The sequence below is a fragment of the Phyllopteryx taeniolatus genome, chromosome 12 (assembly GCF_024500385.1).
Source record: "Phyllopteryx taeniolatus isolate TA_2022b chromosome 12, UOR_Ptae_1.2, whole genome shotgun sequence".
Classification (NCBI taxonomy): Eukaryota; Metazoa; Chordata; class Actinopteri; order Syngnathiformes; family Syngnathidae; genus Phyllopteryx; species Phyllopteryx taeniolatus.
Genome location: NC_084513.1, coordinates 1,009,260 through 1,025,739, shown reverse-complemented (window position 1 = coordinate 1,025,739; position 16,480 = coordinate 1,009,260). Strand labels below are relative to the sequence as shown.

The following is a 16,480-nucleotide window of genomic DNA, read 5'->3' as shown; positions in this document are numbered from 1 at the left end:
CATATATATACATATGTATACACACGCACACACACACATATATACACACCTATATTACATATACGGTATATACTGTGTACACACATGGGGCCATTAGGGGTTAGTCATCCTTTTCCATGTCAGCCTCCTTTTCTCCTGCATCCTCCTCTCTAACACCAACTGCCCTCATGTCTTCCCTCACGACATCCATCAACCTTGTCTTTGGTTTTCCTCGAGCTCTCTTGCCTGGCAGCTCAATCCTTATCACCATTCTACCAATATACTCACTTTCTCTCCTTTGGACGTGTCCAAACCATCGAAGTCTGCTCTTCCTAACTTTTTCTCCAAAACATCTAACCTTGGCTGTCCCTCTGATGCGCTCATTTCTAATCCTATCCAACCTGATTACTCCTAGAGAGAACCACAACATCTTAATTTCCCCCACCTCCAGCTCTGCTTCCTGTCGTCTCTTCAGTGCCACTGTCTCTAATCCATACATCATGGCTGGCCTCACCATTGTCTTAGAAACTTTACCCCTCATCCTAGCAGAGACTCTTCTGTCACATAACACACCTGAAAACTTCACCCACTGGTTCCAACCTGCTTGGACTCGTTTCTTCACTTTCTTACCACACTCATTATTGCTCTGGACTGTTGAGCCCAAGTATTTAAAGTCCTCCACCCTCGCTATGTCTTCTCCCTGTCGCCTCTCTCTTCCCCCTCCACACCTCTTATTCATACACATATATTCTGTCTTACTTGGGCTAATCTTCATTCATCTCCTTTCCAGCTCATGCCTCCACCTTTCTACCTGTCCCTCCACCTGCTCCCTGCTTTCACTGCAGATCACAATGTCATCTGCGAACATCTTGGTCCATGGGGATTCCAGTCGAACCTCATCTGTCAACCTATACATTACCACTGCAAAGAGGAACAGGCTTAGGGCTGATCCCTGTTGCAGTCCCACTTCCACCTTAAACTCCTCTGTCACACCAACAGCACACTTCACCCCTGTTCTGCTGCCCTCATGCATGTCCTGTACTATTCTAACATATTTCTCTGCCACTCCAGACTTCCACAGTAACACAGTTCCTCTCTTGGTACTCTGTCCTAGGCTTTCTCCAGATCTACAAAGACACAATGACGCTCCTTCTGACCTTCTCTGTACTTTTCCATCAACATCCTCAAGGCAAATAATGCATCTGTGGTACTCTTTATCGGCATGAAACCATACTGTTGCTCGCAAATACTCACTTCTGTCCTATGTCTAGCATCCACTACTCTAATAAAAAAAAAACAACGCATGTTAACTTACCTTTGAAATAGCTCTTGACTCGCAGGTATCCCACGCTGAGGCGAAGAACGGACAGTTTGTCCAGACAGGAGCGAACATCTTCAGAAAAGGGCAGCAGGTCGGTCAGCCTGTCCAGCTCCCCGTTTAGCCGGTCCCGGTGGCGCTTGGACGGGTTGGATTTGATGACTTCATTCCCGTTCTTAACCTTTTTTCTGTGGATCAAGAAAATAACAAAATTATGTAGTTTGTTGATCAAGTATAGCTGGTTTGAGCCAGTAAACTTCCCAACCTGATCATATGCAGCACAAATCATGGATGCTGGATAAAAATGCATTTGTTAAAGGTGACACAACAAGGAAAAATGTACTTTTTAATTGATCCAATACACATATTTGGCTCTCTCGAGGGCCTGCTCACTCATCAAGTGTGTACAGCAAGTTCCTTTTTGTGAGCGCTCTATGTCAGAAAAAAGAATTTGTGAGCAAGAACTTAAGATTGAGTCATGTGCTAAATTCGCTTAAAAAAATGGCTACTTAAAATTATACCACTCCATGACAAGGCAGCAACCCGGGCTAAGATCCACCATTGGCCTTTCTCCCAGGTAATGGGAGAACTACTGTACATGGAACCACTATAATGTTATAGGCAAAAGCTGAGGTTAACTGCAGCGTTGTTGGATGCAGTATTAGTGTTAGCTAACAGCCCTATCAACGTCAGCTTCTGCTAACCGGCACACAAACACACAATGTAACATTACATGGTAGGAGCCACTAGTATAGCCACCACAGTCAGAAAACTAATGAACTATAGCTCCATTACGTGCCAACATACAAAGAGAAGTACAAAATGACAAAGTTCATATTTCAGCAGAATATCTTGTTGACTCTTGAATTTCAGGAGTCTTCTCCAGCTCTGGGTCTGACTCTTGATGAAGCATAGGGCCGCTGTACCTACCGCTGAACTTATCTTAGTTCTGGCAGCATGCAAGTCCTCAAGGGTGGGTAGGTGGGTACCGACAATCCTTTCAGCAGTTTTGATTGTGCGCTGCAGTCGGAGTTTGTCCCTTTTTGTAGCAGCACCAAACCAGACTGTGATGGAAGAACACAGGACTGATTCGATGACCGCTGTGTAGAACTGCCTCAGCAACTCATGTGGCAGGCCGTACTTTCTCAGAAGCCGCAGGAAGTACATCCTCTGCTGGGCCTTTTTGAGGACGGAGTTGATGTTGATCGCCCACTTCAGGTCCTGAGAGACTGTAATTCCCAGGAACTTGAAGGTCTCGACAGTTGACACAAGGCAGCTGGACAGCGTGAGGAGCAACTGTGGCAAAGGATGCCTCCTTAAACCCACAATCATCTCTACAGTCTTGAGCGTGTTCAGTTCCAGGTTGTGTCGGCCGCACCACAGCTCCAGCCGCTCCACTTCCTGTCGATACGCAGACTCGTCACCGTCCTTGTTGAGGCCGATGACAGTGGTGTCATCTGCAAACTTCAGGTGTTTGACAGCCGGGTGCATTGAGGTGCAGTCGTTCATGTAGAGAGAGAAAAGCAGCGGAGAGAGGACACAACCTTGGGGCGCCCCAGTGCTGATGCTGCGTGTGGATGAGGTGGCCTCCCCCAGCCTCACCTGCTGTGCCCTGCCCGTCAGGAAGGTGTAAATCCACTGGCAGATGGCAGGTGAGACGCTAAGATGGAGAAGCTTAGAGGAAAGGAGTTCAGGGATGATGGTGTTGAACGATGAGCTGAAGTCCATGAACAAGATCCTCGCGTAGGTCCCTGCACTGTCGAGGTGTTCTAGGATGAAGTGCAGTCCCATGTTGACTGCATCATCCGCAGACCTGCTTGCTCGGTAGGCAAACTGCAGGGGGCTTGTGATGCTCTTGAGGTGGTCCAGCACGAGACATTCAAAGGACTTCATGACCACAGATGTCAAGGCGACAGGCCTGTAGTCATTTAGACCCGAGATTGCAGGTTTCTTGGGGACTGGAATGATGGTGGAGCGTTTGAAACAGGATGGTACTTCGCACAGTTCCAGAGATCTATTGAAGATCTGAGTGAATACTGGAGCGAGCTGGTCTGCGCAGACTTTGAGGCAGGATGGGGACACATGGTATGGGGCTGCCGCTTTGTTAAGCTTTTGTTGTTTGAAGATGTGTCTCACATCCTGTTCGCGGATGGTTAACGCAGAAGTTGGTGGTGTGATAGTGGTCGGTGGTGCGGCTGGGTGGGTGTGGGGTGTGAAAGTGTTCTTTTCAAATCTGCAGTAGAAGGTATTCAAGTCGTTGGCTAGTGTGCTATTGTTCTCAGCTTGGGGGGGATCGTCGCTTGTAATTTGTCAGCGATTGGAATGTATGCCAGACTGATTTAGAGTCGTTAGCGCTAAACTGTTTTTCCAACTTTGCTGCATAGTTCCTCTTTGCGATGTTAATTTCTTTAGTCAGCTGGTTTCTAGCTCGATTATACAGGGCCCTTCCCCGCTTTGATATGCGTCCTCCTTAGCTTGGCGGTGAACTACGGCTTGTTGTTGTTGAATGTGCGAAATGACTTTGTTGGTACACACACCTCTTCACAGAAACTGATATAGGATGTGACAGTGTCCGAATATTCATCCAGGCTGCCAGAATTTTCAAAGACACTCCAGTCTGTGCAGTCTAAACAGCTTTGAAGTTCCATCTTTGCTTCATTGGTCCACTTTTTCACTGTTTTCACTGTAGGCTTCGCCCATTTAAGTTCTTGCCTGTACGTCGGTATTAAGTGAATTAAGCAGTGATCAGACGAGCGCCCAGTGGTGCACGAAGTTAGGCACGGTATGCGTTTTTTTGCGTAGTATAGCAGTGGTCTAAAATGTTATTTTCCCTGGTAGGACAGTCGATGTGCTGCTTGTATTTAGGGAGTTCGTGGTTGAGTTTAGCTTTGTTAAGGTCCCCGAGAATAATCATGTTTCAGCTGTTAGGAAATCAGATTGCAAAAGACCCGTAGGAACTTGCAAGCTTAGCAATTGTCAACAGAGTCCTGGGGCTCGTCAAATTTCAAGTGACCCATAGCAGATATCATACATCTGGAAGGGACAATAATGAAGAAAACAAAAAGCTTTTGATTAAGCGCAGACCCTTGATTTTTGACAGGCGCATATATACGTCATCAATCAGCATATTTAAGACTGCCATGGTAGATTATTTCCGATCTGTCCACTTACATTACAGTCACGTTCCCAGATATCCTATTCATATCTGATTTTCTTTAGGACATCTTATTCCATGCATGCGATCAGGCCACATAGGAGAGTAAAAATCCCAATTGGGACAGTAGAACCATGCGGAATAAATCCTTATAAAGGAAAGAATGGTTTTTTTTTTAAATCGATGATTTAAGTTAGTTTGGTATTGTTGAAAGATTAAACAAGAAATGTAGCGCTATTGAACATTGCCAAAAGCGGCCTATTTGATGGTACCTCCGTCCTTCCTTCCTTCCTTGCCATGGCCACTCCTCATACCACTGGTTACTAAAACTGCAGCCACCTCTGACCTATTTAAAGCTGCACTCACTATGCTCGGCTGTCGCCTACGAAGAGGCGTCCAAGTGCCAAATGCTTGCACATGACTGAAATCAGACACACACTCTGGGTGGAGAATATCAGCAAAGGGAAGGTCTTGGGTGGCGACAACTGCCACAGTTAGAGAGCTATGACTGCTTGACACTGCGCCAGTGTGTTCCACTTACATGTGTATGTGTCTACTGTGATGGGTGAAATGCAGAGAACAAATTTCGTGTGCATGCATGCATGTTCATGACAATAAAGGATGATGATTCTTTTTCTTCTTCTTCTTCTTCTTCTATGATGATGGAATATGTTCCAAAAACAACCGGTTGTTCACACCAAGGTCTGTTTAATTGAAAATTTAGTGCACGGTAACATTTTGGACATGATATGGATCACATTCTATTGAAGATTCTAAAGACTGAGGTAGGGTTGCACAATAATGGCCAAAATAATAATCACAATTATTTTTTATCAGTATTGGGCAGGGTATATACAATCTGTAGGCTTGGCATACCCATTGATATTGGAATTGTATCCACATTTCAAAGACTGAATTTGGATAAAATCTAATTCTGTGCAGGGGAGTTCAGCACCGTTTTTGCAGCCATGATCCCAACCCAAATTGTGCCACTTGTTAATGGACCCAAAGTTCGGAAAAAGGCAGCGTTATCGTTAGAGCTCAACCGATTATCGGCAGGCCCGATTATTGGCGCCGATATATGGAATTTTTACAGATATCGGCATCAGTATTTTTTTTTAAATATATAAATAAATCTGACGTGCCACTATCATTAAATTAATTTAAAACTGGGTTATTTCGGCTCAGATACAGCCACGCCTCTCTCTCTCCTGCCATTTGTCTTCAGCATTGTTCCACCCACAGCGCCATCTGATTGGTTAAGCAGTAAGGGGCAGAGCCCATCTGAAGCGTAAGCTCTCCTCACAAACACACACCGTGTGGAGAAGCGCCGGAGAGCAAAACTCATCCCAAAATTGTAATAAACATCCCAGTGCTCTACATCTCACAACTAATACTAACGTTACGTTACAGTGAGCAGCAGAGTAACGTAAGAGCGGAGTAAAAAGCGGCAGCTCTGCTAGCTCGGAGTATGACATGTCTGAGAACTACTTGAAAGAAGGCTTCTGATAATATCGATATGGAAATAGTCTGTGATAGAAAAAGCATGTGTGTGATTGAGAGAAAGTGCGCAAAAAACTTACTTCACTTGTTTTATTGGAGGGAAGCACGCTAAGGCGGAGGCTGATTTGCTTTTACCGTAACATTAGTTCGCCGGTCTGGCTCTAAACGCTTAGCAGACTATGTATTAGCAATGGGGAGAATGTATGCAATGTTGAGAATCGTGTGTGTTTACATGAAAGTCACATGAAAAACTCTACAGCCTCACAACTACCACAATAACGTGACGTTAAGGGCGGAGTAAACACAAGCGGCAGCTCTGCTACCTCGGAGTACCTCCGATATATCTGTGAATCACCTGAAATATTGCTGTTGATGACATCGATGTGGAAACAGTCAGTGATTGGAGAAGCATGTCTGTCTGATTGTGATAGAGTAAGAAATTCAATTCAGTCTTTTTTTGTTGCAGGGAAGTACGCTGAGACGAAGGCTGACTAGTTTTTAGCGTACCATTAGCTTGCTTGGCCTGCTCTAAATGCTGAGCAGACTCAATGTGAGAATAGTATGAGTTTGCATGAAAGACATTTAAAACGCTACAACTCACAACTACTAACGTTGCTTTGAGCTTTCTGATCCTATGATCTGAAAATTAAAATGAAGATGAGATTCTATGGGCTATTTAGTGTATAACAGTTGGTTTAATCTCTTGCAACAAGGCTGCTGATAATATTGATATAGAAATAGTGACAGTAGTAAGAAGTGTATGTGTGAGCGAGTAAAATTCTTGAGTGATTTATCTGAACAAAATGGTGGAACATTTTAAATACTGTGTGAGCTCTTTAAAGCCCTAAAGGTTGTTCGTGTTCTGTCATGAGTTTTATTACACTCATAGCAACTATTATGCTTTTTATGTAGCTTTTGTCATATTAATCAATTTAGCAGCATAGTTTTAAATGAGGCGGCACGGTGGCCGACTGGTTAGAGCATCAGCCTCACAGTTCTGAGGACCCGGGTTCAATCCCCAGCCCCGCCTGTGTGGAGTTTGCATGTTCTCCCCGTGCCTGCGTGGGTTTTCTCCGGGCACTCCGGTTTCCTCCCACATCCCAAAAACATGCATGAATTGGAGACTCTAAATTGCCCGTAGGCATGACTGTGAGTGCGAATGGTTGTTTGTTCCTATGTGCCCTGCGATTGGCTGGCAACCAGTTCAGGGTGTACCCCGGCTCCTGCCCGATGACAGCTGGGATAGGCTCCAGCACGCCCGCGACCCTAGTGAGGAGAAGCGGCTCAGAAAATGGATGGATGGATGGATAGTTTTAAATGAGAGGGTCCAATCTATCGCAGGGAAAAATATGAAATGTAATAATGAAGTCAACTTTAGGCTACTCAAATGCTGTAATAAATTAAGCATGGTGAGTTGAGCATATGTCAGCATGTGGCCCACCTTTAACACTTTCTCTTTTTTTTTTCAAACTCTTGCAGATGAATGGCCCTAAGTCAAAAAGCGTAGTCTGGCAGTATTTCAATCAGCCAACAACACCAGCGAAGGCTGTGTGAAAATCATGCAATGATGAAGTCCGCATTGGAGCAACAATAGCAAGAATAAAAACACTTCCAACCTGTGGTCCCATCTCAGGATTCATCACCCTGACTCACACAAAACTGCTCAGAAGAAACAAAGTCAAATCAGTATCTCATACAGATGTGGCAACTTTATCAAAGCCATCATTACAGGACATTTTTGATAAACAAAGAAAGTGGACAAATTCAGATAACTGGTCTAAACAAATGGACAAACTAGTCATAGAGATGATAGTTACTGATAACCTGCCTTATAGCTGCAGCCAGGGGGGGGAGCCAGAGGGGAGGCCGGGGTAGCACTGGACCCTCGTGAAATCTGATTGGACCCCCCCCCCCCCCCCCCAGATGATTGACATATCACGGCACCGCACGTCTTGTCAAAAGGAGCCGTTTGCATTTTGACGCCTTTTGACTGCTAAGTCCCTCCTGTATAGTAGTTGACGCTACTGACGCTATGTGTATCAGCTCCTGAGGCAAAACCAGTTGGGAAGCACTGAGTAGCTGAATGTTTGAAGATGAAACTTACATCTACAGTGGTTTATTCTCCCTAAAAATTTTTAGGCTTGAAGTGGGGATTTGATAACATTGTACAATCGTAAGTGATGCTAAGAGTTACAAAACTGGCCTTTTTTTCCCCATAGGATCCGTTGAGGAATGAAAAGTTGGGGACAAGATACATAACTTATTTTTAAAGAGAAGCAAGTCAGGGAACGGTAAGGTGGACAGAGAGAGTGTGAGTGAATAGCTCGTATGTGAGTGTGTGCTTGAGTATCTGTGTGTGGTTAATTGTGTGTGTGTGTGTGTGTGTGTGTGTGTGTGAGTGGATAACTGTGTGAGCAAGTTACTCTGTGATTATTGAAAAATTGTTGCAGTTGCTGAAGTTGTGTTTGTGTGTACATTGTGTTGTTAATAAACTTTAATTTATGCGCACAAACCTCATCTTCTGTATGCTTAGTATGTACATTGCAACATTTAGAGAGTGATTGCAATTCATTGGTCGAGAAACAAATTCATTGTCATAGTCTGTGGACCCCCTGAAATAGCCACCCCCTGGCAACCCCAAGGATAAAAGTCTAGCTCGCCACTGGCTGCAGCAGCGCCACGATATGCACTGAAAGGTGAGAGGTATTATCGAACTGAAAAGGTGCAAGAAGTTCACCACCAGGTTGTGGACAAGATCAAAGCCATGATTCGGCCAGAAAATGCTGGCTACTCTCACTCCTTCACCACAGACTGCTGGTCTGGTGTGACAGAGCATCTCATGAGCCTGACATGCCATTTTATTGACAATGAATGGGCAACAAAGCAGGTTGTTTTAAATACAAGAGCGGTGCATATGTCTCACACTGGGGAATACCTGAAAGACACATTCCTCAGTATTCTTGAGGAATGGAAGATAAGCAAAGATCGTGTGGCACTAGTGCTTCGAGACAGCGGCGCAATTATTGAATGAGGAATGAGGCTAACTGAACTCCCAGACCTCAGCTCACACCTTGGAACTTGTTGTGCATGATGGTCTGTCAAGTCAACGAGCCATCACAGATGTCATTGCAATGCTTAAGAAGTGGGCTACACATTTCCACCACTCCATTTTGGCCAAACAGCGTTTGCGAAACATTCGGAGGGGACTTGGCCTACCAGAACATAGCATAATCCAGGCTGTTCCAACAAGGTTGAACTCAACGCTCCACATGCTGGAAAGAATGCTGCAGCAGAGGCGTGTGCTTCCCCTCTACTCTGGTGAACATGGAGGATTTTCAAATCCCCCTGCTGAACAGTGAGACCTTGTGTCCAACTTAATTCAAACTTTTCTACCTATAGAAGTGATACTACAGGTGAGCCACAGTAACTCATCAGCATCCTGCATCATTCCATGCCTGACTGTGTTGAAGATGCTACTTCAAGATAATGAGAGGCCCTCCACAAAAGGCATTGGAACACTCAGGCAACCCATGAGGGAGAGCCAGGAGAAGCGTTTCTCAAAATTAGAAGACACAAAGCCTGTGGTGGTGGCCTGTCTCTTAGATCCTCGTTATAAGAGTCATGCATTCTCCTTTGCCACAACGCTGAGCAAGGCCAGAGTGTGGTTGAAAGAAGAAGAGAACGCTGCCACACAACAGACCTCTTGAGACGAGCATGCTGTCACAGAAGGAGCCAGAAGTGAGGAGCAGGCAACTACTGAGGAGGTTAGTGTGGAGGAGCAGGCCGTTCCATGTGGGACACATGAGGATGACGGAAACACCCACAAAAGACAACGGAGTGAACACACATCCTTTCGTAGCCGTGTTGATGAGATGTTCACTTCTCTGCTGGCACCCCACACTGATGACCAGCTGGCCAGCATCTGCATTGAGGATGAGCTACAGCTGTACCTGAAGGAGCCAGGCGGAATGGGGATCCACTTCGGTGGTGGAGACAGAATGAGGGGCGCTTCAAGCAACTTTCTTCAAGAAAATTTCTTTGCGCACCCCCCTCATCAGTCCCAAGTGAGCAAATCTTCAGTGAAGTCTCTGCAATTTATTTTTTTCACACGCTGAACAACTTTGCTTTTTGCACCACAATCTCGTGCTTCTCAATTGGTGTTGTGTTTGAATTGAAAACAGTTATATTTAAATTTTGCTTTTTTTACTGTGGAAAAAATTCAGGGAGCTATTTATTTAATGTTATAAGAGATGCTTGTGAGTCTAGGAACGCCACACAATTGTGGAGCTATTTATTTGTATTTTGTTTGGTTAAATAAACACGCATTTAAACGAAGTTAAGTGTTTGTATTATTAAATGTTTTACACCAATTTTTACACTTCTACTGCAAATGAATATCAGCTCCAAATATCGGTTAACGGCTTTCTTAACTACTAATAATCGGTATCAGTCCTGAAAAACCCATATCGGTCGATCTCTAGTTAGAAAACATTCATGTCACATACTGTATACAATACATATGTGGTATCAAAGGGTATTTAAAAGAGGGTTTCTGGTAAGACTTGGATGACAAGCAGTTAGTGGTCCTGCATGTAGTGTTTCTTTATAAATTAACATTCATGCATGTAGTATTGTATTACGGTGTTTTTTGTTGTTTCAACAGACATCATTTGTAGGGTATATACAGAATTACTGAAGTTAAATTCAATAGTTTTTTTGTTGTTTCAACAGGGGTCATTTTAAGGGTATATACAGAAATACAAAAATTTTATTTAATACCTTTTAAAAGCCTTTTCAACACATTCCCTTTATTTTGTTGTTGTTTGGCTTCTTGTTTCATGCACTATGGTGGATATGTACTGTACGCCTTTTTTATGACAGAATAATTTTGCTGCACAACAGGAGAGTTTGATATCGCCGCCGCACGCCAACGACTCGTTAGTAGTCCCGCAGTCCGAAGCAAAGGCGTTGGGGCCCCTCCAACTCGCTAAAGTCGGGCCCTCACGAGGGAGACACTTCAGGGAACGATAACTGTTTATGACGTGCTCTTGCTCGTGAGCTAACGAGCAAACTGGCTAGCAAGCTAACGAGGCAGCAAGCTCGTCAGTGTCAGCTCGTCTAAGAAGTCGCCAACAGACTTGGTATTGTGTCACAGCGACACATCAGGGAAAGTTAACTATTTAATAGACACAGTGACAGTTAGCTTGTGGGTAAGCCACACACGGTCTGTGTGACGTACTTGATTGACAGCTAAAGGTGAGCATTCAGCAAACATGCCCACACAGTGTCCTGCAGCTCGAGGGCGATCTTTATTTTTCATAATTTTATATACCTGGCAATTTTTTTCACCTAACTTAGAACTCTGTGGTGTGTCAAATTTAAAAGATATTTTGTTGGTCCTTTTACAGGTCTTTAACAAAATTCTACCAAACAAGTCTGGCATAAACTTAAGTACTGTATACAAGTCAGTAATAAATCACTCAAACTAAAGTGCAGATTACAACAATACAGTGGATCCCCACATACTCACAAATCAGCACACACAGATTCACCTGTGTGTAGTTCTATATCTTTCTCTATCTTTTTCACTTTTTTTCCTTTTTTAGGGGGGGGGGGACCAATTCCAAAACCGTTTAGTGGCAGTTCATCCCCACTTATTCAAGATTTTTTTAGGTTTGGCTAAAGAAATGCATTTATAATTGGTGTCAATTATCAGCGCATTTTTGCTATTCGTGGTCTGGCCTGGTCCCGATCCCCCGCGAATAGCAGGGGTCCACTGTAATGCCAACAAATCTGTGGCTTTACCACTTTAACATTTCCAACTTTCCATGTTTCAAGAAACATGATAGGTAAACATGTGGACTGCACTTCTTAAACACTGAACTTGTTTAGACAGTCGATAAATCAATAAATAAATCACAAAATAAAATACACATATAACTGGCGTGGGGCCGAAACTTCTGATGTCCAAATTCCAAAAAGTTATTTTTGCACAAATCCATACTATTGGTCAATCCCCACATGGGTCTGTTATTTTCACAAATGAGTGACCAATCTAAAGTATTGAAGATGGCTTGCGGTCTTTGATGATGCAATGTTAATGGCACAGCATTTTTGGTTTTCTGAAAAGTGCTGGTTTTGCAGATGCAAGGATTCGGCCCGACGCCAGCACTGTGTAAAAAGATTATGCTTACCAATTTCTAAAATGTAATATCAAGGGACCGCTTCCAAACAGTAATACTGTATCTAGGGACCAGTCAAATCACAGCATTTGTGATTACGAAATCCTGTTTTATCATATTGCAGTGTTATTGCAAATGCAATTAATTTTCAAGACAAATAAAAAACATGAAATGAAAACAAATCTTAACTTATAGGCCTTGTAAAATTCTATTTCATACATTTCAAAACCTATGCATGCCCCTAATTTGCATAACCTTTAAAACTCTGCAACCTGAGTTTGAGTTAGTCAGCGCTGTCATCTACTCAGAAACAGAAAGTTTTTATCGCTGTAAATGCACTACCCACCAAAATAACACTTTTGTCTCACACTAACACACTTTTGTCTGCTTTGACCCTAGCGCGGGGCCGGCCAGTTTGGGCAGAATGACTCAGTGATGCAGGTTTTTTGTTTTTTTTGGCTGCTCACCAACCGATTGCAAGTTAGAAGAGGGACGGTTTATTAACGCCTGCTCTGGCTTACAAAGAGATTTGTAGGCGGTAAAAAAGAAATGAACATAAATGGAATGCTGGTGTTTTTCACATTCCCTGATGTTTCCATGTGTCAGACAAATGTTTGAGACTATAAATTACATGCACTTTTTTAAAGTTGGGCTTGACTTGAAGCATAAGCATAAAAAATTTTGATCCAGGTGTCAGTTGTGTGTCAGCACTCTCTCACAGTGAAACAAAGAGCAAAGAACAAAAGGCCACTGTGTTACGCTTGACTGGGTGTTGTTTTACTTGGCCTGTCGCCACACCTTTGTGTGTGTGTCGTGTGGTGTTAGGATAAAGGTTACATTTTAGTAAGCAATGAATGTGTATGATCCATAAGTGAATCTATACCACATCAAAAGAACCATATGTTTTAATTCTTACAGACAAATGCAGCCTCTTAACATTTTTGCAGGAGAATCACTACCTCCCATATGCCAACATTCTTTGTTCTTTGTCACTGCCAAGAACTGAAAATATTTCAATGTGACGGCATAAATGGAAGTATCTCTTTTACTCTTCACTCATCACATCAGATATATTAAACTTCATGGGAATTGGGAATCCTAATGTATTCACCTAAAACAGTGATTCCTAAGGTTTGTGGCGCACGAGCAACATTGACTTTGTGTGCAAGATTAAAAAGGCAATGGCAGCCCAATATTGCATCCATCCATCCATTTTCTACACCGCTTATCCTCACTAGGGTCACGGGTATGCTGGAGCCTATCCCAGCTAACTGCAGGCAGGAGGCGGGGTACACCCTGAACTGGATGCCAGCCAATCGCAGGGCACATATAAACAAACAACCATTCGCACTAACATTCACACCTACGGGCAATTTAGAGTCTTCAATTAAAGGTCAGATGACAAAGATCTTATGGGGTCAGTTAAAATTCATATTTGCATTGTTTATGTTATGTCATACATGCACGTAACATCCAGCAAGTTTTCGACTATAGTTTAGCTAAAAATGAGGTTTTTATGATGCATATTGAGCCCTCCCCAAACCCGAAGCTCAAGAGACCAGGGTGTGGTTACTCTATCCACCACAAGGGCTACCAGAAGTCACATTGCAATTGACAAACACAGTGCGCTACACACTATACGCAATGGTGAGCAACGTGTTGGAATATTTGGAGGAGGAGGATTTCGACTAGGCTTTACACAATCAGGATTTTTGGGGCCGATCACCGATCAGCAAGTTTAAAAAAACGATAACCAATCCGATCACAAGATGGAGGAATGTGTCTATTTAAATGACCTGTTCATTTACTGTATATACTTGTGTACTTAATTGCTCAAAAAATTATCCATCCATCCATTTTCTGAGCCGCTTCTCCTCACTAGGGTCGGGGGCGTGCTGGAGCCTATCCCAGCTGTCATCGGGCAGGAGGCGGGGTACACCCTGAACTGGTTGCCAGCCAATCGCAGGGCACATAGAAACAAACAACCATTCGCACTCACAGTCATGCCTACGGGCAATTTAGAATCTCCAATTAATGCATGTTTTTGGGATGTGGGAGGAAACCGGAGTGCCCGGAGAAAACCCACGCAGGCACGGGGAGAACATGCAAACTCCACACAGGCGGGGCCGGGGATTGAACCCGGGTCCTCAGAACTGTGAGGCTGACGCTCTAACCAGTCGTCCACCGTGCCGCTCAAAAAATTATATTTACAATAAATAATGTATCTTTGTTCTCTATTTATGCCAGAGGCATAGTGACAGACAGAGCAAATGAATGGTCTTCTATTAGATGGCAAGAAGTAAATACAGTAATTAATGTATCCACTTTTTGTGACATTTTTGTTTGTTGGTGTGCCGTGATATTTTTCAATTGTAAAATATGTTCCTTGGCTCCGTAAAGGTTGGAAATCACTGCTCTAGTCAGATTGTGTATTCTAATCAGTCACGTCAAACCAACATTACATGACAGAAATAATAGGTGCAAACTTACTGTAATTAAATTACTTCACCCACACCGAAGCTTAAGAGCATGATTCGACAGAAAGGCGGCATGTTTACGCCCAACCGTTCGTGAAACCACTAGCTTGCTAGGCTACATAACATTTTATTGCCTGCTTGTGAGCCGTATCGTATTAAAAGTATGTGAACATACCTCAAGCAAGCCTTAAACGAACGTCCTCTCCTGTCCTGAGCACCGGTGACCACCAACACACGTTTTCCCCCATTTTGTCCTTATAATACAGTCAGCGCAATCCACTCGTTGTCGTCGCCACGGTAACGCCCAAGATAAATTTGTCTTGTCGTTTGATCCAGGCATTACATGTTGTCAGTCTCAGAAGTGTTGTCTGTTCCACACTGCCGACATGTTTTTTTTAAATAACTTTATTGGCCGTCAGATATTTCCAATAGTACGTCAAAAGACATGCGACAAGGCTACAAATAAACTAGCTTTTGGATTCAAATATACGGTGCACGCGGCGACGCGGAGTAAATGTCTTTTGCGGAGCCGATCAATGACGTCATTGATCGGATCGGCGAATTATGACATTAAAGCCAATCAGCCGATCAGCATAAAATGCTAAATGTCAGCCGATACCAATCAGCCCAATAAAATCGGTGTAAAGTCTAATTTCGACCGACTGAACTTGCCATCGTCAAACGTTTGAGTCGATCAGGAGGTCGGAACCTAACACTGATGACGAGCAGCCAAGTAGCAGCTGTACAACAGAAAAAGAGTGGCCATTGGCTCGATGTGACAGTATGTCAAAAGCAGTTCTTTTTATACAGTCATGGCTTGAAATAATCTGAGTTGGAAGATGTATGTTTTATATATATACCGAATATTAATTCTATTAGTTTTATACAACTTTCACATGCTTTATTGTTCCATTTTCTGACTGCTGACTGTTTTCCGGCCGTTTTGTGCGTCATGGTTGTTCCCAGCCATGTTGTGACTACTAGCTGTTTTTAGATAAAGATAAGTTGAGTGCAACTGGACAAAGATAATTGTTTTGCTTTCCTTTGCTTCTTTGTCTCTCTCACTTCTGTATAACGGAGGTGATTGTTTTGCTTAGACTTCAGTAAGGGGTGACAACTGGAAAGACTTGTACCTTTTCCTCTCTTTGCAAAGACATTTCTTTCTTTTTTTGTAATAAAAACCCACAAAGACAAGATTGTTTTCTTACTTATTCGGTCAGAAAAAGATTTGCCAAAACAAATGGCACCCCAGGGGTGCCAATATTTTTTAGCACAACTATACATATTATATATTCATATATAGTTTCAGTGACATGGCACAAGCTTTTACATAGTATGCAGTATTCCTATATATTGTGTGCCCCTCGCTCGAGTCACATTATAACACGTCGCACAGAAAGTCTTTGCCGTCTGTTGGCTTGTCATTTTAGCAAAAGTACAGACGACAGTACTGAAAAGTACCGCGTGGGTCTTTTTTTCCTACTCCCCAGTGCATAGTAACCATAAAAGAGTCGTAGGTATATACAGAAATACTCACCTCTTGTCTGCGCCGCTTCGCCACGGCACCGTGGCAGCTGCGAGATTTAGTTCTCTTGCTGGCGGTGGAGGTCCCGATGGCCGTAGGAAAAATAGTTGGCACCGCAGCTGATTTCAGCCTCTACCTCTGTATCCAATGCTTTCTCCTAAGTCTTTCTCTAAACACGCCGGTTTGAAGTGATCAGCAGAGTTTGGAATACTTGCTAGGCACCCGTAGCTTACCACGCTTCTCCCCTGTTGATTAACTTTCCCTATCCACTGGTCACATATTCCTTTTTCACTTGGAAAGCCAAAAAAACTCTTGCCACTGCCTGAACCATTTGTACAACCA

The 16,480-nt window shown here is 43.4% G+C and overlaps 1 protein-coding gene across 2 annotated transcripts in view; it reads right to left on the bottom strand.

Moving 5' to 3' along the window:
• The window catches only part of LOC133486618 (aryl hydrocarbon receptor-like), an 88,479-nt gene that overhangs the window by 63,225 nt on the left and 8,774 nt on the right, over nt 1-16,480 (bottom strand). For both annotated transcript variants that reach the window (XM_061792039.1, XM_061792040.1), the window contains exon 2: nt 1,295-1,485. In XM_061792039.1, coding sequence (XP_061648023.1) covers nt 1,295-1,485 — 191 coding nt within the window. The remainder of the gene's footprint in view (nt 1-1,294; nt 1,486-16,480) is intronic.